The 26,890-nt window shown below is 26.5% G+C and overlaps 3 protein-coding genes across 3 annotated transcripts; 1 reads left to right on the top strand and 2 right to left on the bottom strand.

The window, feature by feature from the left end:
- The first annotated feature begins 6,075 nt into the window (after window positions 1–6,075).
- Window positions 6,076–11,726, top strand: LOC145974731 (cytochrome P450 4C1-like). Its single transcript, XM_083104756.1, has 13 exons — window positions 6,076–6,178; window positions 6,943–7,266; window positions 7,545–7,654; window positions 7,892–7,982; window positions 8,152–8,337; window positions 8,570–8,663; window positions 9,854–9,956; window positions 10,066–10,171; window positions 10,413–10,519; window positions 10,609–10,677; window positions 10,886–11,054; window positions 11,237–11,416; window positions 11,481–11,726. The coding sequence occupies exons 2-13, from the start codon at window positions 7,104–7,106 to the stop codon at window positions 11,651–11,653; spliced, it is 1,551 nt and encodes a 516-aa protein (XP_082960882.1). The 5' UTR covers window positions 6,076–6,178; window positions 6,943–7,103; the 3' UTR covers window positions 11,654–11,726.
- A 1,880-nt stretch (window positions 11,727–13,606) lies between these two features.
- LOC145977627 (uncharacterized) lies at window positions 13,607–19,941 on the bottom strand. Its single transcript, XM_083109709.1, has 8 exons — window positions 19,823–19,941; window positions 19,050–19,189; window positions 18,763–18,852; window positions 18,006–18,143; window positions 17,580–17,767; window positions 17,333–17,492; window positions 16,707–16,830; window positions 13,607–14,307 (listed from the first exon to the last, which is right to left on the bottom strand). Exons 1-8 carry the CDS (start codon window positions 19,939–19,941, stop codon window positions 14,175–14,177), a joined length of 1,092 nt encoding a protein of 363 aa, XP_082965835.1. The 3' UTR covers window positions 13,607–14,174.
- A 1,461-nt stretch (window positions 19,942–21,402) lies between these two features.
- Window positions 21,403–24,789, bottom strand: LOC145974639 (general odorant-binding protein 56d-like). The gene is made up of 5 exons (XM_083104606.1): window positions 24,637–24,789; window positions 22,154–22,232; window positions 21,956–22,047; window positions 21,766–21,871; window positions 21,403–21,638 (listed from the first exon to the last, which is right to left on the bottom strand). Exons 1-5 carry the CDS (start codon window positions 24,787–24,789, stop codon window positions 21,562–21,564), a joined length of 507 nt encoding a protein of 168 aa, XP_082960732.1. The 3' UTR covers window positions 21,403–21,561.
- Window positions 24,790–26,890: the final 2,101 nt, after the last annotated feature.

Below are 26,890 nucleotides of genomic sequence, written 5' to 3'. Positions count from 1 at the left end.
GGACAAAAGTAACAGCGTCATGAAAGTAACAAGCCTCCTACTAAACTACACAATATGTTGAATAATTTGTACTATATAGTCAAACGCATACGCCCCGATTTTAGTTTTTTATATCTATGCCTAGTTAAAGTGTATACAGGGTGTTGTCAAACGGTCTCGTCAAACTTTAACCATAGATGCTACGTATCAAAATAAAGCAAAATGTCCATATAAACATGGGTCCGGAAATGCCTCCCTTCTGAGATAACACAGGGTGAAGTCACGTATCTTCATAGGCCTATTTGGCTCAATCACTAAATCCTCCGGACTTTTTCATTTGGGGATACCTCAAGAGTCTTGTTTATGCTACACCAGTTCCTGATCGACAGGCTCTGCGCGATCGTATTGTTGATGGGTGTAACACAATTCGGGGTATTCCCGGAATTCTCGAACATGTTCGACAATCCATGGTGCGACGCTGTGGAGCGTGCATTGCTGCTCATGGTGACCACTTTGAACATCTTATCTGATGCAAATCATTACTACAGTGATTGAGCCAAATAGGCCTATGAAGATACGTGACTTCATCCTGTGTTATCTCAGAAGGGGGGCATTTCCGGACCCATGTTTATATGGACATTTTGCTTTGTTTTGATACGTAGCATCTATGGTTAAAGTTTGACGAGACCTTTTAAGAACACCCTGTATATTGACGTAATTATTTGCCGGTGTACTCTTCTAAAATGTATTCATAAGTTTTTATAGTTGATTGGCTAAGTCTTGCATCATATTTAGGTTATAATACTTTTATTCTAAAAAATGTGTTTGGGGACGAAAGTAACACGACACTCTGTGGACGAAAGTAACATGTTTTAATGCTTAAAGTATAAGGGGCTGGTCCCATAATAACTGTACCGAAGGCGATTCTTATTACGTATGCCATAATTGTGATTCGGAATAGATACCAATCTCTTTTGTATAAGTAGTTATCATACAATTTTTACACTATTATTTAGAATTAAACTATTATTTAGACTTAGAAAAGTACAAAACTGATGTGATATTAAGTATAATTATTTTATGATATTACTTATAATTATTTTGCTTAACAAAGGTTATTTCTTTTAAGTTTTTTAAAGATGATAAAAATAAATATTTATTTTATTTTTTATTTTAATATAATATAATACAAATTCATAATAAAAGTTATCTTGCTTAATAAAAGATTATAATAAAAGTTGCCTTAAATTGAAAAAAGGCATATTTATTTTATTTTCCCGAAAATAAGAACTGTTACTTTCATCCCCAGACTATGTTACTTTCGTCCCCGGCCCCCAGGACAAAAGTAACAATCAACGTACTTGCGAAAAGCTATAATAACTCTTTAAATATTTATCATTTGAGATTGAAACATAGGTATATAATAATAGAGCAATAAATGGAGTTTTTTAACATATAATCTTTTTTTTATATCTCTAACGATAATTAATTAGTGACCTATAATACAAAAAGTGTTACTTTTGTCCCCGGTCTCCCCTATATATATATTAAATATTTGATATAAATACACTTTCTTTTTTCCAACGCACTCTGCTCAAATAAAATAATTCTTAATTTCGCTCTTTTGCAATTGTGACATTGCAATTTTTATGCTCGCTAAATCAGAACATAAAAAAAAATTTCGCTGGTTCTCCTTGCTAAAAGTTCTCGGTTGCATCCACATAACAATCACGCATACCATATAGATATTGCCCGTTCATTTTTTTTTATTTCTCTCCTTTCTTCTCATGCTCATCCGATGGCGGTATCCACCCCAAGGAAATCTGCTCATCTTACATGATGCTGCACGGCGATTGTCGTTGTCGGTTTCCGCGCAAAACTTGCTTTAAAGAATTCTTATTGCGGTTCGTTATCGTTATTGGAAAAAAAAATCATTGATGTATCGCTCGCGAATATCGCATCGGATGAAAATGAGTATTTTTCTTCCGCGAAAGGATGCACATGTCATATGCAAATGTCGCGGAGTATAGCACAAATATATTTCGACGACTGAAGAACGCCTAGATAGATTGCAATTTTAGTTACTTTCTCCATTTGCTGCAATCTTCTTCTTTTTCCTACGGCTCTACAGTCCTAAAGAGGACCCTGGCCTCATCGAGAATCGACCTCCACCCATCTCTATCCTCTGACTTCGCTCTCCAATCGCTTATTCCCAACTATTCCAAGTCATCTCTCACCGCGCCCCACCATCGGTTTCTTGGTTTGCCCTTGGCTCTTTTGTTGGCAATGTTATTTTTGAAGACTTTCTTGCATGGGTTATTGTCTTCCATTCTATTGATGTGTCCCAGCCATCTTGATCTTCCAATTTTAACGAAAGAGACAATATCTATGTCTTCGTAGAGCTGGTAGACTTCTACGTTTTATTTTCTGTTTTTTATTTTCTTGTAGCTCGAATTTCTTTTCCTTTGAAATGAATTTTTAATCGACGAGATATATTAATCATATACTTATATAGAAATTTCTTCCTCATATTTTGTTCATATTGATATTGATATCTCGATTTTGAAATAGATTCATGTTAAACGGAAACAATCATTATTTTATGTCAATGCTTTCAATCACAGACTTTTATTGACTTTTAAATGATCTTATAACCATTTTTACATTATCAGATAAATATATAAATGATGTAAATGAGTAATTACGAAAAAACACGCAAAAAATACTAACAATGAAGCAACACCGATCCCATTAACAAATAATTATCTGAAGATAAAAAAATACCAGGCAGGGAAATAGACAAATATATCGATGATAGAACAATATAGATCTCCCTCTAAATAGAAAGAGTAACATTTCGAAACTTATCAGGAAGGAAAACAAGAAATCGATGATGAATTTAGCCGACCCAAACCGACAAAATCTAATCGACAATAGCCAGATAAATCTTACAAAAATTCGAAACCTTAGTAAGAAACTGGCGACAAATAGACACCTGAACAAATTTTGTTAATCTAAAACGTAATCGAGGGAGAAGATACGGAAAAGTAAATCGAATCGAATTTTAAAAGGCATTGACTTTTAATGGAATCCTCCTTCTTCTCCTTCATCTTCTACACACACACACACACGTACACGCACACGCACACGCACACGCACACGCACACGCACAATTAAAATTTTGCTATTTCTATCGCGCTAAAATTATTGTAATATCCAGTCGAATATAAAGATAAAATTGGAATCAACCCCCATTCTATTCGACTGATGACCTCCGTACTAATGTAACACTCGCGAAAAATCACACATACACTCATTAAACATGATACCGTCGTAAACTAGATTTAATTATATTAAATCGAATTATAAAATTTAATTTATTATGTTACTTATGTCTTAATTTAAATTCGATTTGATGAATAAATTTAAAATTTTCTAATAAACGTTTCTATTCATTAACTTCCCGGCTCTCATTCCTGGCCATTAAAGATTGCATTTGGTCTCGCCACGTCTAAAAGGGGCTTAGATTCTCTTACCGAAAAGAGGACCAACGAACGTTCGAAACAGGATAGCGACTCAAGAAGGAGTCGTTTACCTGTTTTTTCGGACCTTAAGGTTCGTTCGACCCGAGACGTTCTCCTCTTACCGCACGACTCCGGGAAAATATCATTGTTATGACTTTCTTTTGACCCATTCTTCTCCGGGCCTGACCGTAACAGCAGTTTATTCAAGTTTTAGCAGGCAAGTAAAAAAATTTCTAATCTATTTACATTAATTGACAAACAATCTGTCATCTAGCAAAAGTTAAATTCATAGATCTTCTATTCTGGAATACTTATCAAGATTATTGCATGTAAAATATTTGAGCATTTTTCTTTCTAATAACCATTTATAATCCATTTTCTTTATTATTATTTATCTGTCTTTAACATATTTGAATAAAGATAATATTAAAAATAAAATCTAATCAGAACATTTGTGTATTGATGTTTATATAATATAAATAATTAAAATATAAAAGTAGAGGCTCCAAACTAATAATTTATAATAGAAAAATTAATAATAAAAAAGGACCAATTTGAGCTTGAACGCAGTAAACGATGCGTAATGTTAAATTGTATTTATTATCGAGTTACGTGTATGTTATGGAATAATATCTTTCTCGCAGAATAAACTGATTAGTATATTTATTCGTATTACATGACTTATATTCTCTTAAGCTTAACCTTGACCTTAAAAAGAAATATATTACTAGAAGGGGAATCTTATAAAAAAAATCTTTGGTGACAAAAGTACTTAATATCCCTAGCAACGAAAGAACCATTACATGTTTTAGTGATTTTTCTCCAACAGTGTAATTAACCTGACCAAATGTTTCGACCAATTTCGATCCATTTGTGGATTCTTATCACTGGTACAATATAAGAAAGAAAATAAATAAATCGTTACAGATTAAATTATCGGGCGATACCCATAAACTTAAGGTGGTGAAAGCCGTAAATAATAATAAAAAGTTATAATCAAATATGATCAAACTATGTATCCAAAGAAAAAATGCACGATAAAAATGATATGTTATGAGAAATTGATGTAATAGTATTAATGTAATATATTTTAAAAAATAATGTCATAAAAATAATAATTAATCTGTGAAAATTTTGATATAATTATATTTTCTATAACTATACAGTTGTAGCAAAGTATACAATATATTTTATCGACATTTTAAAATTATTTACTTGTTTTATAATAAAAATTTTTCTAAAAATTTATATTATAAGAAAATAGTATTGTTACCTGTGCGGTTATTTAATATAATAATATAAAAACAATATGCCTTGATAGAAAATATACACTTTGATATACACTATGAAAATTTTACATAGAACAACTTTGTCTCTTGATATAAACGGATTCTGATGACCTAATCTTGTCTGGAATTGTTCATCGTAGGCAATACGTCGTATATATGTAAGAAAATTATGTCGATTGGAAATAAATACATTTATAGACATTATATAACTTTATTCGTTTGTAACATGTTTTTAATTTTAATATATTCAAAATGATTCAAATGATTAGTTTTATACACAAAAAAGCAGACTTAAGCAATAAACATATACTTCAATAATATTCTCTTGCACAACAATTTTTTTGAACAATTTTTTCATGAACAGATATCTTATTTTACGGATTTTTCCATGAGCGGATATGCTTATTCTTATCTTGCTTTCAATGTCAATCATTATTACACAACGTAATCGACTCATTAGATTAATGATATATGTAAATGCAAAACTTATGGTAATTATTTAGCTTAGGGGAGCCACCTCGGATAACCTTAATCTTGACATATATTGTCAAGGTGATGACCTTGAGTAATATTCAAAAGGTTTTAGTCGGCGCACGTTGTTTATTTAAAAGTTATAAACAAAAGAAGTTTTATAAATAAAACATATTTTTTATCTGATACTATGTATATATATTATTATATGTACATATAATATGGGTTTATAACTTTCTATGCAAAGCGAGGTATACCCCATACCATGGACATGGGTTGGGTTGGGTTATATCTTCCGAAAGTGGAGCCTCCCGCAGGGGGGCGGAAGATACTGTATCTACGCATGTACTTTCTAAGATAGAATATATACATGTACTTTCTAAGATTCTAAGAATAGGAAGGGCTTCAGTCGCCTACATTTCCGTTTGCCAACTGCTTGTGTATAATAATATCACATGTGCAATGAGCATGTGTGCAATAAAGTCGTGTGTGGAAAGTATTAATATAATTTTCTTATTTAATATGTGCAATAATATCATGTGTGCAATGTGCATGTAAGCAACAATGTCTTATGTGCAATCCTACTTCCGTATTTTCATTTTTCTCGTGTATGCAATAATACTTGTAGGTAATCGGGATATAGGCAAAAGAAGCTGTCGGCAAAATATTGTGCGCAAATAAAGCAGTTGACAATCGGGAATGTAGACAAAAGGGACCCCTCCCATTAAGAATAATATCTGATGATTAATACGTTCTTTAGCTGAAGAACGGTTATAAATATAAGCCTCACATTTATCTTATTAGTTCGCGCAGATTTATTGCACTGGATTATATATTTCCATAACGAAATTTGTAATTTCATTTTAATTATTTGAATTGTGTTTCGATTGATCGTCGCATCATATAATCTATCAGGTAATCTTTATAATATTTGTACAAAATAAAATTTTATAACATCCTTTTGCAAAATTTCAGTGTTTAATACTAGTTAATTAGCGTAAACATGGTGGTTTTACCAAGAATCCTTAGTTTTATCTGATATTGCTAAAATTTTATTAAATAATATTATATATTAATTATTAATAATATTATAATATTAATATATAATAATATTTAAACAGAAAAAGTTTTCAAAATATTTATTTGTTTATGACAGAGTTTGCAAATACTTTAAATACTTTATAACTTCGGTTTATTACAACTTTGTATCATTGCATACCAATAAAAGTATTTTTATTGATTTAAGATATTTATAAATAAGCACATAAATGAGCTGTAATCGGATAGTGTGACATGACCTTAAGTACATTTTTTACAGTTATAGATTAAATAAAATTATAAAAATACTAGAAACAATTTATGTTAAAGATTTGACATATAATAGATCTATGATGTTAACACTCATCCTAATATTATAATGCTTTTAAATGCAGTTAATATGTTGCAATAGAATCTCGCGAAATTTTATATTATACAATAGAGAAACAATTGCAAGAAATTGGCAGATTAAAAAATTTTTTATTTGATTAACAAATTTAGTGCATATGTAATATTTTTTCCTGGAATGAATAAATTTATCATATTTTTTATAGCTTGTGATTAAATTATTAACTACAAAGAAATATGCGATTAATGTATTACAATGATCTTTTATTCTTTCTCTCTCTCACTTTCTTTAGGATTAATATTCTTTAGAATATCAAGATAGTTGCCAAGTTTGTCGAAAATCAAATATCTTTTATATGTATCAAAAAATATTTATGTAATACATATGATCCAAGAATAAAAAAACAATAAACGGAAGAAGGTTCAGATTATTTAGACAGTCAAGAATATCAGAATGACGTTTACTATATTGGTATTATGTATGTTTATTTTATTGATATATTTGTATAGTAAATATTACATGAATTATAAAAAAAACTGGCGACTCATTAAACTTATACCGGGACCACCCGGTTTACCGATTGTTGGCAATGTGTTCCAATTCCATATTTCAGCAGGTACAAAATTTTTTATCTATGTATATTTACTAACAAATGATCTGTTATTTATACAAGTTAAATTCATAAATCATGTACTCTGAAATATACTTATCAAGATTACATATAGATTTCTTATCTGAGCACTTTTCGTCACAATAACTATTTGTTTAATTATAAAATACCATTTTCTTTATTATTATTTTTCCAACGTATTTGAGTAAAGATGCACTAATGTTGAAAATAAATTTAATCCCATCAAAATTTTTGTACATTAATATTTATAATATAATTTTCAGAAGAAAAATGGAAGCTCCACTGTACATTATTTAATGAATATTATCCTATTTTTAAATGCTGGAGTTTCTTCATCTTTGTGGTATTTATCTGTCATCCAGATGATTTAGAGGTAATAAAAGAAATTCAATTTTCCATAGACATTACGAATTAACTAGCTTTCGAAATCTTGCGATTCATAAGAAGATTTTTACTCAGAAAAATATATTTTTTAAAAAGATAATAAGAAAGAATATCCCTAATCCATGAGACTAGATACAAATTTAAGATACAATTATTATTTACGTATTTAATTCAATGAGATATAATGAACAGTTTCTCTTTTTTAACATGTTTTCGGTGATTTTAGACGATATTAAGTAGCACAAACCATATCGAAAAAGGTATTTTCTATGACGCATTGCATCCTTGGCTCAGCACAGGACTTCTCACCAGCAAAGGTAAGTAATCAAAAGATTATAAAATAATATCGTGCGTAATATAAAAAAATAAATGTAGGGTAATAATATTATTTACTGTCTTTCTGACAGTAATCTTACATAATATTATTTGTATTTTATTGTAGTATCTTGTTTTTGTATTTTATTGTAGTATCTTGTTTTGTTATAGGAATTAAGTGGCATACGCGGCGAAAGATATTAACACCTACGTTCCATTTTAACATATTGAATCAATTTGTTGATATCTTGATCAAAGAGGGTGATTGCATGACAAAATCTTTGATGGATGTTGGAGGGACAGTAGTAAAGGATTTATTGCCATTTATTAGTGAACATACGCTAAACGCGATATGCGGTAAGGCTTTTGTAAAATTCTCATTGTACGTTATGTGCAGGAATTTCATTTTGAACGAGATCGTTTTTTAAGATTATAAGATAATAAAAAAGATAACTTCTTCCTATACATGTTTCGATAGATGGACAGATAAATAATATCTGGTTTTTTATACTTAAAGCTATCTATTAAATATTCAGCTGTAATAATCTTTGACTGTTATTTATATCTTATATAATAAATGTATTTGTAGAAACCGCCATGGGTGTCTCTTTACGAACTCTCGGCGAATTCCAGCAACAATATCGAAATGCAGTTCACGACATGATCGAATTGATATTTTATAGGTAATTTATGTGGGTGCAGTAAATATACATAATTATGTAATATATCTATGATCTTTCAAGATATGATTTTGATACATATACACAGTAAAAAATAAAATATTAATTATAACATTTTTCACATGTCCCAGAAAGTCCACTCTAAATTTTAAGTTAAAATAACTCATTCTTCGTGTGTTACTTATTGACAAACTAAAAATGTTAAATAATTGACACAATACTTTACATTTATTTTTGTTATTATGACTTTAAGTGTAATGTAAAAATAACATACAAATTAATTAAAAGTTACATGAAAAAATAGTTACAATAACTCGTAATAATTGTTGTAGGACATTAACATATTATAGTAATTATTTTAACTTAAATTATTTGTAATAGAAGTATTTGATTTTAGGAAATTTGATTATTTTGTATACCAAAGTTCAGCATTATTTGAAGATTCACTTCAACTTTTCTTAGAATGTTAAACTGACTTTGAGACATGTTGATTGTTTAAAATGATTATGTTAAAAATACTCAAAATAATATTTCATTTCTAAAAGACATATACAAAGTGTTGAGTTATGAAGTTGACATAAATGTAACATATGAAAACGTTATAAAAATAATAACATATCAGTTGTATGTTAATTTTACATTAAAGTACTAATCAAAACGTGGTAATACAAGAAAATTTTAATATGGACGCACAATTTTTTACTGTTTATATATATATATATTTACATCAAAATTATTTTAATAATATCTTAAAAGATCTCTCATAAATATGTTACACATTAATTATAAGAAGATAAACAATTAATAAAGGATGTTAATTCGTTTAAACGAGCAAACTGCAATGAAAATGTATTGTTCATTGCTAAATATTTCATTATAAAATAAAAATTATTTTGAAATGTTAAAAAGATGGGAAAGGACATGTTGTAAAATTAAGAAAAAAATGAAATGTATAATAAGATTTAAGGAGAAATTATTTTTAATCTAAAAATTATAACTAAAACAAAAGTACAATGTTTTTAAAAGTTTCTATCTTTTTCGTAACAAATATAATTTAAAATTTTTAATCTCTTGTACATGATTATTTAAAGATTTGACATGTTAGGATGGGTTTAAATAACATTTTAAAAATAAGGCTTTTATAAAATTACATTATTATTGCAATTATATAACTTTATTGAATTACTGTTTAGAGCATTCAGGCCTTGGTTTCACAACGATATGATATTCTCATTGTCATCACAAGGAAGAAAGCAAAAGGAAATCCTAAAAATATTGCATGGATTTACGAAAAAAGTGGGTAATATAAAGAACCTTAATTTAAATCCTTCAAATATTTACATTTAAAATTACACTACTATTAATATTAAAAAATCACTGTAAAAGTTTGTACCCATGTACGTAGATTATTGCGGAAAGAAAAATTTATCACGAACGTACCAATGGTCAATACTTAAAAAACCTTGAAAGTGATAAAGAAGCGGCGACAAATGATGTCGAGGTGTTTGGAAGTACGTACGATTAGAATTCCTAATTTAAATTTGATTGCGCAATCTAATATTATAAATTATACTTATAGTATTTATACTAAATATAATCACACGTAAAGGTACAACATATTTGCTGTAAAATTAAATCATTATTATTTGTAATAGAGTTTGAATTTTAATCAAAAACAAGTTTAAAAACATGTTTAAAAATTAAGGTGCGACGCGCAAAAATGAGTTCGTTCCTAATATGCTTTTTTTCTAGTTAAAAAAAAGCGGTTAGCCATGTTGGACCTCTTATTAGCGGCATCTCAAGAATATTCTTTAACTGATTTGGACATCAGAGAGGAAGTTGATACCTTTATGTTGGAAGTACGTATCTGTAATCTTTTTTTATTAATCTTTTTTTGTACACATTATCTAAGCACATATAATATACGATGATATGATGATGATTACAGGGTCATGATACCATAGCGACGGGTATAATGTTTACTTTATTACTATTAGCTGAACATAAGGATATTCAGGTATCTATTTCTAAATATATTGCGATACATTATTTAAATTACAATTTTTAAATGTCAAGTTCTTTTTTGTTAGAATATATTTTTTCAATATTAGTAAATATGTGTATCACTTTATTTTTTTATTTTAATTTTTAAGAATTTATTTACATCTATGTAAATAGAAAGTAGAATATTAAGAAATATATTTTAATTATTATGGATAACATAGGAGCGTGTGAGGCTTGAAGTCGATAATGTGATGCAAGAGAATGGAGGGAAACTTAACATGAGATCACTGCAAAATTTATCATATTTAGAAAGATGTTTAAAGGAAGCGTTACGTTTGTATCCCAGCGTGCCTACATTATCACGATATACTGGAGATGATGTAAAATTACGTAATTAATCACTTTTTTCCTATATATATCTTTGAATATGTTACATAGCACAGAATATATTATGAAATAAAATAATATTAATGTATTAATATTTTAAGAATACATTATGTACATTTCGTTTTTCTCGAAATATCCTTTTTTGTAAATTTTAATATTTTTTAATTTTATAACATGCTTTCCAGAATCATATGTCGTATCCGCTGGAACGACCTTAGTGCTTAATATCTACGCACTTCACAGAGATCCCAATTTTTGGCCAAATCCAGAAGTATTTGATCCGGATAGATTCTTGCCTGAGAAAATAGAGAATCGTCATCCTTATTCTTATCTACCTTTCAGTGCAGGGCCAAGGAATTGCATAGGTAAATTGGCTGCAATTTTTGTTTCTCCTTATGTCAATCATTTTTAATAAATTTGGTATTGTAGGTCAACGATACGGTCTCTTGGAAATGAAAGCTATGGTAGCTCCTTTGGTGCATAATTTTTATTTGGAACCCGTTGAGTATTTGAAAAATATCCAGTTAAAAGCGGATATAATTATTCGTCCTTCTCATCCAGTTCATGTGAGATTCATCCCAATCGCAACAAAAATCGTTTAAAACTAACGCGGATGCTACATAAGTGTAATAAGTTGAGTGTACAGCATTGCATTGCAAAAATTGAAGAAAATCGTTAAGGATATTATATGTTCTATTTTATGATTTAAATATTATATATATATATATATATATATATATATATATATATATATATACAGGATGAGCCATTTTAATTAACGCACGCAATTATTTCGGAAACAAAGCATTTTAGAGAAAAATGTTTCAGACAAAAGTTTTATGGTTTCGAGGGGGCCATAAGATGGTATCATTGGTTTGACCTTGAAGAGTTATTTGAAAGTCACATGAAGGTCACCTTCAATTTCTTAAATGGAACCTACTATTTGTCATTGCATATTCTTGTAGCTTATCTCGAGAGCTTTCCAAAACACTATAATTAAGTACCTTTTCGTTAAGTACTTTTTGAGTTATGAGGCTTGAAATAATTTCTTAATTTTACATAAACCGTAAAATATTTTGTAAAATATTCATTTTTCGATTATCTTACCTTAATACTTTTACGTACAAAATAATGAGAGGAATCAACTGGTGTAAAGAAAACACATAGTTGTTTTGAAGAAAAAATATATAATTTGCAATTAACAATTCCATATTTTTTCTTAAAAACAACTATGTGTTTTCTTTACAAAATGAATATTTTACGGTTTATGTAAAATTAAGAAATTATTTCAAGCCTCATAACTCAAAAAGTACTTAACGAAAAGGTACTTAATTATAGTGTTTTGGAAAGCTCTCGAGATAAGCTACAAGAATATGCAATGACAAATAGTAGGTTCCATTTAAGAAATTGAAGGTGACCTTCATGTGACCTTCAAATAACTCTTCAAGGTCAAACCAATGATACCATCTTATGGCCCCCTCGAAACCATAAAACTTTTGTCTGAAACATTTTTCTCTAAAATGCTTTGTTTCCGAAATAATTGCGTGCGTTAATTAAAATGGCTCACCCTGTATATAATATTTAAATCATAAAATAGAACATATAATATCCTTAATGATTTTCTTCAATTTTTGCAATGCAATGCTGTACACTCAACTTATTACACTTATGTAGTATACATATATATAGACATTATATTTAATCGTCAAAATATCCACACAGAATGTCTTATAAGTCAGATCCTTGTAAATCCATCCAAATGAGCAATAAAGTTTATTTATATTAAGACAATTTATATGTATGAATTTTATGATAAATAATGATAAAATATACATATTTTGTATAATTTATATTAATTATATATATATATATATATATATATATATATATATATAATATATATATATATATACTCCTGGACAAAATTAACGCATAATTTTTTTTCACTTGTTCTTTAAAATTTTTCGTTAAAATTTAAATATCAGCTTTTAAAGAAAAAGTGAAAAAAAATTATGCGTTAATTTTGTCCAGGAGTATATATATTAGCAAAACATTCTTTTGCACAAAATGTTTTGTGAGATGAATTTGATACTTCGTTTTATTATCGTTTTGTTTTCAATGTTAATCTTTTTTAATGGAATTAATTGATTCGTTAATTTAATGATATATAAATGCGAATGCAAAATTAATATTTAGAAAACTAACAATAAGACACTCCTATGTGGTATACATCCAAGGTTCTTAAAAATACACAGGTTGCCTCAATCGGGCACTTTTCTCTGATTGGTCGTGACGTCATTATTGGTATATCTATCCTTGTCACTCTCATCGTTCTCTGTCTTATGCATTGCATAACCCAACCTAACCTAACCTATTCTAGATTAATGGATTTAAACATTTCAATAAAGTAACAAAATAATTTCGAATAAAATGAAAATGATAAGTTATTAATTATTATTAATAATTTAATATTTATTATTAATAATTTAATATTTATTATTTTATTTATTATTTATTTTGTTAATATTTGCGGACTGTTAACAATTTCTGGGGATGTGGTTGTTTGATAAAAAAGTTCGTGATTTTATTTCGTGTTTATTTATAAAATTTATTTAATAATCAAAAAATATAGAGAAGTTTTACATAACTATTTTTCGAATTTTTACCGTATTGTAAATGCTTTGGATATTTCATCAACTGTCCATTTGACCTTCTTTTTTTCTGCAATGCCAATGCTAATTGATTCTCAGAAAGGATTGTTCGAATATCTTCTTTGAAATCATGAAATTCTTTATTCTTTGTTGCCAGTAGATTATCCTTCTTCTTCACTTGGGATATAAAGAGATTGCAGTTGATTTCTCAAATCTTTACATGTGCTGTGACTTTGCGCTAATTGTTCTTCTAGTTTATGTATCGTAGAATATAATGTATTAAACGTCTCCATGTTGAAATTAATTTCTGTCTGAACTGCTGAAGTATGATAATCAATCGATGATTCTTGATTCGAGTGGTCGTGAAGCATAGTATCACTCAGGATCGACGAACTTTCTATATCATCTACAGAGATTGGTAAATGTAGCGTTGGTACAGCGTCCTCTTTTAATTTTTTTTTTAATTGCACATTTACCAATTTATTTTGCAAATCACATTCATAATCCTCGTCTCGAAAGTGTATACTGCATATTTTGCCTTTATTCGCTTGCCATGAATTGCTGAGACCACATCGTGTAATCCAAATGTCTCGTATGGCCGGGTTCTTTGGAAAACGATGATAATTAACATTTGGTTTTGAAAACCGTGTCTTTTCATAATAATTATTACAACTAATAACGTTGCATGCATATCCAGGCATGGTCACTAAAAAGAAAAATATTCGATATGTAGTAGAATGAAGTGTGAGGTTATAATAACTAATCAATTGTAAATTATAATATAAAATAAAATTATGTATATAATAAATAATATAAAATAAAGTTTACCTCTCTTTGTAATTAAATTTATTATTTTAAATAGTACTGCAATACGTAATAACAACAATAATGAGCTTTATAATAACCATATGAACACTGAAAAAGGACACATTTCAATTGAAAAGAGATAGATATACCAACAGTGACGTCACAATATCCCCTCTTGCCGCGAGACCCCCCACCCAAAAGATCGCCATTGAGGCAACCTGTGTATTTAAGAACCTTGGTATACATCATTGTATACATACTGTTCAACAAAATTATCGCATAGATAACTTCACGTCAAAATTTCGGATAAATATTCAAATAAGCATAACTCCGTCAAAGATGCGGAAGAGGCATTCTTTAATCAAAATAAATAATAATATGAAATACAAAATTATAATTTGAATTTTCATAACCGATATATTTTTTTAATTAAACATCTTAGTATGATGAAAAGAATGGATATATTCTGATTTGGTAAGAGCAAGCTTGGAATGAAATGTGGGAAATATACAAATCTCTTTCTAATGAAGAAATAATAAAAGTTATTCGCAAGATTCTGCTATGATTACACGTAGAATTAGCACATAAAATTTAATAGATAAATATTAATAGATGAACTAAAAGATCATGGAAAAATGCAAAACAATGATTACCTTAATTATTTTTATAATATTATTAAGAAACATGCAAGAGATAAAAGAAATGTTGGATCACATATTAAAGAATTAAATGAATGTGAATAATAGTATTTTTTTTTCGTAAAAGTATATTCTCTCTTTAACATATCATATAAAAGTTTGTTACACACACACACACACGCACACGCACACGCACGCACACACACACACACACGTTATGATATATACATATAAATGTTATGAAAATCGAACCTGAGTCTTTCTCTTTCCGGGCAACTGCTCTACATCACTGACACGAGCTATTCAGACTTACACCTAATGCCGCTATTTAACACAGTGATGTCCCAGTGAGCAATAAGTTATCAAAAAGAGTTCTAAAAGTACTAAGGTTTAAGAGTTGGACGTTTGAAAACGCCATCTGAATGATAACATAATGATATCAGTAAGTCCTCTAATGCGTCGATTTTAGAGGAAAAAAAGACTTCATATACATGACATCTAAAAGAATACTGTAGCATGACTTCTTATAAATGTCATCTAAAAGAGTACTGCAAAATGACTTCTTTTAAATGTTAAGAAAATGTTACTATTAAAGTCCATATCAGATTACGCCTACGCATTGAAAATTTAAGATTAAAGATTGGAATTTGACAAATCAGAACAAAAGGAACTAAAGTTTCTTTGTCCTGATTAGTCAAATTTCAACTTTAATCTTAAATTTTCAATGCGTAGGCGTAATCTGATATGGACTTTAATTTCAATTTTAATCTTGAATCTTAATCTTCAATGCGTAGTCAGATATGGGCTTAGAAATTTTTTATTTCTAATATTTTTATATATTTTATTATTTGAAAGAATATACTCAATAATATATATATATATATATATATATATATATATATATACTTTATTTTTTATATACTTTATATAATATATATATACTTTATTTTTTACATATGGCAATAAAATATGTATAAGAATGCAATAATTTTAAATATATAATAAGAAAAATTCAATTTTTTTATGTTTACAAAAACAAAAGAAAAGTAATATTTTTATACATGAAAGAAAAAAATAATATATACCACATAATTTCTAATGTATAAAATGTATAAATTATATATTTATAATAAAAGAGTTGTGTATATATATATATATATATATATATATATATATATATATATATACACAACTCTTTTATTATAAATATATAATTTATACATTTTATACATTAGAAATTATGTGGTATATATTATTTTTTTCTTTCATGTATAAAAATATTACTTTTCTTTTGTTTTTGTAAACATAAAAAAATTGAATTTTTCTTATTATATATTTAAAATTATTGCATTCTTATACATATTTTATTGCCATATGTAAAAAATAAAGTTCTGTTACAAACCAAAATAAAGAAAAAGATTATTGCACATATTTAAAAAATAAAATTCTATTATAAGCTGAAAGCTTAAAGAAAAATCCAAAATAAAAAAAAATCAATATAAAGCTTAAAGAAAAATCCAAAATAAAAATCAATATAATTATATTTCAAAAAATTTCACTTCTTTTTTTCATGTCGTTTCATAGTTTGACTTATTCGATCTCCAGCATGCTGTAGCCAGTTCTTAATTACAGCTTGAATTTTATGCGATGAAATACTTTTCCCATTAACACTGATGATTACTTCTGAAAAAAATATTTATTAATTATAATTTCGTAATAAAAAAATTTACATATGTAAAATTTACATATATTTTGTGATGCACCAAGAGCATGTTACTCTGCACGAATATATATATATATATATATATATATATATATATATATATATACATAAACATATATATATTAGTCCGAATTATATACATTACAAACACATACGATAATACATCACTAATAGCGACTTGAACCTGATTTTTCAAGATTGGCATCTAATGCTCTAGAATTTTAACAGAAACACTCAGTGAACATTGTAAAGCATTGGCATAAAATTTACATATATTTAGTGATACTATACACATGCAGCAGGAGCATTCATATTATTCTGTGTACACTGACTAATATGAATAACAAAATAACTGAATCAATGAATATATATATATATATATATATATATATATATATATGTGTGTGTTTGTAATGTATATAATTCGGACTAATTTAAAAGTTTGAGACAATAAGATCATACCGATAATAACGTCAACAAATTTCATGCATCTTGTTTCAATCGTGTTCTTCTGTCCTGTCCATGACAGTTTGTAGGCTAAAAGATCAGTTACGGTTAGTTTTATTGCATTTCTCACATGCTGTTCCGCATCTTTTCCTCCTGCAGTTTTAATAACTTTTTTCTATAAAAGAATTTAATTTAACTATTATATATGTACATTTATTTATTTTAGTTAATTTGAAATTTAATTGATGAAGAGTATACTTACATATTGCAATAAAGATACGGAGTCTTGCATCAACAATTTATTAAATTCTTCTAATGCTTCAGGAGTTTCAAGTGGTAAGTTTAATTTTGTTGTATTTTCTTGTAAAGAATGTGGGCTTACATCCAACAATAATTGTTGGATTATAACCAACAATCGTGTAATTTTTTTCATGTCATTCCGACAAGCTCCTGTTTAAGAAATATATATATGTATATATATGTATATGACTTTATGTAATTAATTATTATAATACATATTTATTAATAACACACACACACACACACACACAATATATATATATATATATATATATATATATATATATATATATATATATGTATGTATGTATATGTATGTATATGTACATATGTATATGTATGTATAATTTATTGGAATACAAATTATTAAAAATTTAGTGTCACTTACTACAACATAACTCATTATGATGTTCTTCTTTTCTTATTTCCTCTTTCATGCTTTTTGCAATTTTTTGTTGATTCTTTTCTTGATTCTCTCGTTGATTTTTTTGTTGAGTTTCGTTTGCTTGGGCAGATGTTGATGGGTCTGTTAAAACAATAAGAAATAAGTAGAATTAGAATAAAATAATAATTATTGTAAAGAAGTTTATTTAACATATTAAACAATCCAGATAAAATTTAGAATTTTTATTTTAAGCTATATGATCTACAAATTATGTGTATAACATTCAGTTTGTACTATTTACATAAATACCTCTATAGCAATTATCACAATGCAATCATAGTGACATACAAATGTACGCTTTGTCACAAATGCAATATTACTATGATATTATGATTTGAAACAAAATTTTACATTATGAAGTTATGATGACATCAAATGTTTGCTTCGTTACAAATGTGATGTCACTATAATATATGACTTTGCTATGGAGATAAATAAATAATAGTAAAAAGTAAATGTAAAACATTTTTCATATCCTACAATTTAAAAAGAATATTGCAAATTTTCTTTTATTTTTTATAAATTATAAAATAAACTTTTATAAAAAGTATAAAAAATCTTTTATATTTATGAAATTAAAAAAGAAAAATTTGTAAAAATAAAAAAATAGAAAAAAATATTTTAAATTATATTATGGAATTATTAAAATATAAAAAATAAGATTGTTATATCCATAAAATAACAATAATGTTTCACTCACTTATGTCTGCCGTTTCTATAACATCCAAATTTAATTCCAATGTTTCACCTACAGATAAAAGATTCACTGATTTCGCGACAAAACTCTCGTCTATAACGATTAAAAATATGTTTTTTTATTATTTATTTGTTACAATAATAAAATTAAGTTTACTTATTTTTAATAAAACAATCTAGTAAATATAATTTACTTTTATACAAATTTAAAAAATTTAATTAATTATTATTATAAAAAATAATAAAATATTGCGTAGTTATAAAAAATTATAATATTATTTTTTTTCATACCTTCTTCTGTGATTTTATCTTCACAATCTTTTTCTAATGTAATGTCGATTTCCGGAGGCAATTCTTTCTGTACATAGTTTCCCTTATTTTTTTTAATTGTAGATAGTGGTTTATAGTTTACAGGAGGTTTTTTGGAATACCTATTTTATGTTGCATATTAATTAGTGAACAATTTATTTTCATTTATGAAGAATTTATTTATATTAATGCACATAAATGTTATAATATTAAGAAATATATTTTAATTATTATCCACATATATCACGCAGGAACGTGTTAGGATTGAAATCAATAACGTGATGCAAGAGAATGGAGGAAAACTTGACATGAAATCACTGCAAAATTTATCATATTTAGATAGATGTTTAAAGGAATCACTACGTTTGTATCCCAGCGTGTTTATAATATCACGATATGCTGCAGATGATGTAAAATTAATTAGTCACTTTTTTCCTACATATATATCTTTGAATATGTTACAGGCTATATATTATCGAATATAAAATAGGATTAATACATTAATATTTTAATATTTTTTAATATTTAAAAAAATATAATTATTTAATATTTAATATTATTTAATATTTTTTAATATTTTAAGATTTATAATTATTTAATATTTAATATTATTTAATATTTTTTAATATTTTAAGAATACAATGTTATGTATTTTATTTTTTTTTTATATTTTATTTTCAATATAACACTTATTTTCATAAATATTTTAATATTATTTAATTTTATAATATGCTTTTCAGAATCATACACCGTACCCGCTAGAACGATCTTGTATCTTCATATCTACGCAGTTCACAGAGATCCCAATTTTTGGCCAAATCCAGAAATATTTGATCCCGATAGATTCTTGCCCGAGAGGATGCAGAATCGTCATCCTTATTGTTACCTACCGTTCAGCGCAGGACCGAGAAATTGCATAGGTAAATAGATTGATCGCGTTTCGTTTCTCTTCGTGTCGATAGTTTGTCATAAACTTCGAGTTGCAGGTCAATTATTCGGTCTGCTGGAGATGAAAGCTATGATAGCTCCTTTAGTACATAATTTTTATTTGGAGCCCGTTGAGTATTTAAAGGATGTCCGGTTGAGAACAGATCTGATAATTCGTCCTTCTCATCCGATTCATATGAGATTCATCCCAATCACATGCAAATAGTCGTTTAACACGGATATTACATGAGTGTAACAAATTGATGCATTGCAAAAACCGAAGAAAACCATTATGCATATTATATATTCAACATTATTTCATTTTTATTTTATTTTATTTTATTTTTATTTTATATATTTTTATGAAAAAAAATTGTACATATAAACGTTATATTTAATCGTGTAAGTATCCACGCAAGATGTCTTATAAGTCAGATCCTGATATATCCAAATTTATCGTGTGTACGGATTTGCTATTGTTATTTGCAATCGCAATAAAAACATATATTCAAAAAATATACATCTACAAAGTTAATAAAACCAATGTTTCTCTGCGTCTTATTTAATGAAGCAATATAAAGATGAAAAACAAAACATTGCTTGACAACAAAAATTCATATAAATTCAATATAGATTGTTTATATTAAGAAAATATATACAGGGTGTCTAATATAAGGTGTCTCATCGAAAATATAAGTAGATCTCGTTAAACTGAACAAAGTGTCCTTTATCATTTTGTAAACAACCATATAAAATTTCGAAATATTAATTAAAGAAGATTCTCTAATGAACGCGATCCGCGTGGATAGATACTATAAGATGTGCGCTATAGATGTGCTAAAGACAAGTGTTGTATGGCAACGAAAAGACAAGAGTCGAAACATGCGCGATCAAACTTTACACCTTATATCAGACACCCTGTATATAAAATGTGCCTAATTAAATCGATGAATTATTTTTCGTTAAAAGAACAAAACAAAATGCAGAGTATTATTTTTCTTAAAATAATTTCCGATAAAAATAGATTTTATTTGAAAAATATATAAAAGAAAAGAACTGCAGCTTTCTTATCTTACTTTTTTCAAAGATCACTAAAAACTGACGATTCCATAACTGATATTCCAACTTGGCATGTTATAAATATCATGTAAATAAATTCCAAAGTTATCAATGATTGTAACTTTAATTTACATATAGAATAAAGTCTCAATATATAATCAAATAAGAACCATATTAAACAAGAACCATATTGCTTTCAGATTTAACGTATTTTTTTTCTCGTAATATGAATGTAAATTATATTTATCGTAATAGTAGATAATTCTAGACTATTTTGGCTCGATATTTATCACATGCAAATAAAAAATTTATGTTTATAGAAAGGAATGAAGAAATAAGAAAATGCTGATTTTTAAGCTGAACTAAAATTATTCATTTATTTCTTCCCTAACATAAGTTTACATCAATATAAATGCTATAAAAGATAACATTTTTATTATATCATCTAAAGTAAAGATAAATTTAATTATAAATCAGATTAAATCTCGCAATGTTTAATTTCATCCGTTTATGATAAAACAGAAAAATTCTTGTTCTCCTTGAAACATTTCAACAGATTGGCTCCTTTTTCGCAACCACTTCCAGCTGAAACAATATTTGTTTTATTCTAATTTCATTTGAAATGAGTACTTACAATATTGCAAAATTGCACTGACATCAATTTTGCAAACAATTAAATATTGATTTTATTTCTTCAGATAATTGCACTTACCAACGTTTTGACATTTGTTGTATACGTGATCGATTTGTTCTTGTGATATACCGGGTGGTACTTTTGAACGAGCTACTTCCCAGTCAATGTCTCCATTCGCATTTATCTAGAATATGTGTAAAAGTAAATTTATTACTTATCTATTAATTAATGCATTTCGACGTATAATGCGACTTGCTTTTGCACTTACAATTCCAATTTTCTTTAAGATGCAGTTACTGAAGCAGGCGAGTTTTTCATCTCCTTCAGCTACTTGTCCGTTTTTCGCATTTTCTACGACAACTAAACAGATTTATTATATATAGATTTTTTTATCCAATATCATATAAATTTATTTCATATATATATGTTTATGTTAATGTTTATGTTTATATTATTCTACGCTTACTTGGATCAACGCCAGATTCTATGATACAAGATTCTTTGTATTGCTTCAATTTTGCTTTTTGTTCCTCTGTGATTCCACCCTAAAATTAAGTAAGCATTTTAATATTTGCTCACATATACACACATTTTTTATAAGCTGTATTTTAAATAAAATTGTTTTAATAAGAAATGCTAGAAATTAAATTAAAAAAAATCAGCAAAATGCAAATTAGAGAACAAATAGTTTCAAGATTATATGTATATAATCATATGCGATTGCAATAAACAGTAAAACTAATTAATTTAAAATTAAATTAATTTAAAAACCAATTAATTTAAAATTAAATTAATTTAAAAACCAATTAATTTAAAATTAAATTAATTTAAAAATCAATTAATATAAAATATAAGTAAGTATCGTTAATAGTAAAAAATACAAGGAAAAACATAACAGATAAAGATTCTCTTCATAAATACTTTTTATCTAAAATCTGGAGATAATGACCTAAAAGTAGCGATAAAACACTTATAAATAATAGAAGATATTTTTGTTTATATTTTTCAAAATTATATTTTCTATTTTTTAAATGGAACATTTTATATATATATATATATATATATATATATATATATATATACATTTTTGGGTATCAAGAAACTATAGAAAAAGTCAAATTTAACAAATAATTTTGAAGAGATTTTGATGCAACCCAAAATTACATAAAAGGAAAAATTGATATGGATAAGAATCATGATCTGTATTATACACCTTATTGATTTTATTTATTTTCTTGTGTAAATGAATCAGTCAAGAAATGTATGTATTTTTTCAATAAAATTCACAATGAAGCGACTTTTAAATGCAACGATAATGTCACAATATGAGTCTATTAAAAAGAAATACATTGGATGAAACATGTAGATTATTAAAAAGTTTAAACTTTAGAAAAGTCTCATATCTGAATTCTATAATAGAATTATATCACACCATACTTTTTTAACGATCCATTAAATAAAGTGTGTATATTTTCGAAAAAAGCTATTATTTCTTTGTGATAAAATTAATTTTTTAATACGTCAAAATGGATGTTTCCAACATAATGATATTTAATTACACAAAAACAGATAAAAATTATAGTTCATGATGAATTGGACGTGTATTAAATATGAATCAATAAATTGACAACCGCGTCACAGATTTAACAGTAAAATTACTTTCTTGTGAGCATACATAAAGATAAAATATCGTTTATCACAAACTGAACTTATGATCCTAAAAAATATAAAAGAGCGATTTATCGATGGAGCCACACCCAAATAAATAATTATTCTTACGAACTCATTTTTGTAACAGTTTGTAACAATATTAAAAGCATATATAAATTTTAAGCATATTTTATAAAATAAATAAAATATAATAAAGTCATATATATAGGGTATCCCAGGATAAACCCAGTACTGCTAACAGATAGATAATAAGTTTTTGAGATCATTTGAAGACGATTTTTCTCAGCGAAAATGTAATACAATAATCTTGGTAACATCTTGTGCACGTACATTATATATAAGATAGCACTGAACATTCTAAAAAGACTTCTAATCAGACTTTATGATTTAATAGAAAGTATAATTCTGAACGAAAAGTTTCCTATAAACATAAGCTGAAAAATGCTTCCTTAAAAATTTAACGTCCAAAAATCTGACGTTGTTTTGTATGTTTTTTCAAATATCTGAGAAAATATTTCTATTTTAATAAAAAGTATTGAAACGTTGTATAAAAATAAATTATCTTTCGAATGAGAATAAAATATTTTTACTAGATTTTATAGGTTTGGAGATAATAAAAAAAAGTTTGAAATGGATAAAAAAGTGTTTTTTTCGGGATTGATAGTAGAACTTTTGAAAAATATTTTTTATTTATGCTTAGCTAGTTTCTTGCTTTATTCCACTAAAAAATTTTATATATTTCTGCATTGCTTCAACAAATCTTATCTATTATATAAGATGATGATATCTTATATATTATATAAGATGATGAAAAGTTTTTCATGTTTTCATTTATTTTTTATTATAAAGTATTATTTTAATTTACAAGAAATTATTTTATTTTTATAAAAATAAAAGTATCTATCTTTATTTATTGATTTTTTTTGAAGAAATTTATTAGTTTTTTCACTTTTTGTGTTTTCTTTCATCCTTCTTATGGTAAGATTTGTTTAAACAATGCAAGAAAATAAAATTTTCTGGCTGTCTGGTTGGAATATACGATGCCATCTTATATGTACACTCAGATAATCTAATCTTTAAGTAACAAGCGTCATTAATCATATTGATTAATATCATATGCTGTTATATTAATTAATATGATTAATTATAGTGTGATTATGTCGTCAACAATTGTAGTAACATGACAGCGATCTCAGAAACAATTGACTATCTAGATATATATATTATAAAATATAAAATATAAATTGTTTAATATTTGTAATAAAAAAATAATCTTACCAAGACAGCAACAATGGTAACGGCAAATACAAAAATAACTGCCTTCATATTCGATTTTTGTTTCTCCTTTGCGATGAAGACTAGGTTTACGATCAAGTAGTTACTGAATATTCCCGAGATGTTCTGAGTTTTTATAGGTTGAGATGACGCCATGACGCAACAGATATATATGTGTAGATATGGAGAGATATAGATATGTACATATATTCCATTCAATATTTCTTTTCGTGCGCATCACAAAGTGGGAAAATATTCGAGAATATACACATATTCGTTATACCCCTTCAAAATGCATATTATTATATAATTTCGTAATAAATTGCATTTTTTGTTAAGCCGTTTAACACAATAGAAAACACATGCATGTTTTTAAGTCTTCAAATTTTGTTATTAATTTTCAATTACAGAATGCTGATTTGTTATTAACTAACAATTGTTAAATAATAATAAGCTATTAATTTTTCACTTTGCAAAATTATTTGAAAAAGTTTGTTAATCATTGATTAAAATACAGCTTAAATCTTGAAGAAATCCAAGAAGAAGAAATCATATACAGTTAGAATTTTTAAAATTAATTATATTGTTATAAAATTTTGATTACTTTAGAGAAAAATTCATGTTCTATAAATTAAAATTATTAAAATTAATTATTAGAAAATTGAAATTAAATATTAGATCTATTATTGCAATTGAATAATTATTTAGTTTATGATCACTATATTAGATACCCAGACAGCATACACGTGTCCAAAAGACGACTTAAAGATATCTTAAAATTCTCTAGACATTTTTAAGGAGTCTTTTCACCTTTTGTGTCTGGATATATGCTATTGTGTATTGACGTATCATATTATTTGTAATTTTGATCAGATTTTCGTGTTTAGCGATTTAAAAGTCACTTAAAAGTCATTTAAAAAGCTAAAAGTTTAGCGATTTAAAAGTCATTTAAAAGTCATTTAAAAATAAATAATATATTGAAAAAATGAAATAAAATGAATAAAATATTGAAAAAACTTGATAGATTGTCATAAACATCAATTGCTCAAATTACAATAAAACTGCAATGAAACATATTTATATATCCGATTACGAAAATCTTATTAATTTTAATCTTCGCGATACTTTCCTTACATGAAACGGGAAAAAATCATAGCATTGTATTTAATTTTGAATAGAATAAAATTTTTCTCATATGATGCATGATAGCATGATATATATAAAGTATACATTAAAATAACTTTTCTTATGATTTTAATTTGTCAAGTTATTCAAAATTGTAACATAATATAAAAAAAATTTAATTTAAATTTAAAGATCGGAATCTCTATCTCTCTCTCTCCTTCATATATATATATATATATATATATATATATATATATATATATATATATATAAAATATGAAAATATCTACGTGAGAAATAATTAGTTTCTTTTTTGGGATAAAACATCAAGTTATTTTTTATTAACTTTTATTTTTTATTAACACGCACAATTGAAACAAAAATTCAACATTTTTAATATTCTGTTTCTGTTTCCCATTTAATGTATTGACCGTTATCATATATGGTATTAATATTTTTTCTAGAAACATTGTATTTCTTGAGCTTTACATAACGAGGAATAATAAAAACGAACGGAATTACATAAATTTTAATTAGAAGAAGCATAGACGAGCAAGTCGTTAAAGTCACTAAAGTGAAAAATGTTCAATGCAATGACCATTGATTATTATAGTCACGTAACAATGACGTGATGTAGCGGTAATAAAGAATCCAAATCTAACATCATTTAATGACATCCATGACAAAATGTCAGGTGCTTGAGCACTAATTCTGTCTTATTATTTCAATTATATGCACTGTTGTGATGATTAGTTTTCTTAGATGTAGAATTACATATGTAATCTTTCAGAGAGATAAATTATTAAGCAAAATTTCTTTCCTGCAAATTAAACGTATATATACGTAATATTTCCTTCTTCATAATAAATATAAGTATCATGTTTTGTATTGTAATTGTTCGAAATAAATGTTTCACTAACGATAATACCACCTATTGCGGAAATCACTATGTATATAGTATAAACAGGTATTCTTAGAATATTATGATTACGTGGACCAAAATATGCTTATTCTGCGAATCGTTTATAATAGATGTGATTATACTACATCATCCTAGTTAATTTTACATAATTTCGTTTCATGTGATAGAGCCCGATAATTGAGATAGGTATCTTTCACGTCATAAAGACTA

This window comes from Camponotus vicinus, unplaced genomic scaffold (assembly GCF_025532165.1).
Source record: "Camponotus vicinus isolate PSW18456_S1 unplaced genomic scaffold, iyCamVici1.0 SCAF_1, whole genome shotgun sequence".
NCBI classification, from domain to species: domain Eukaryota; kingdom Metazoa; phylum Arthropoda; class Insecta; order Hymenoptera; family Formicidae; genus Camponotus; species Camponotus vicinus.
This window is presented reverse-complemented; position numbering and strand designations above follow the sequence as displayed.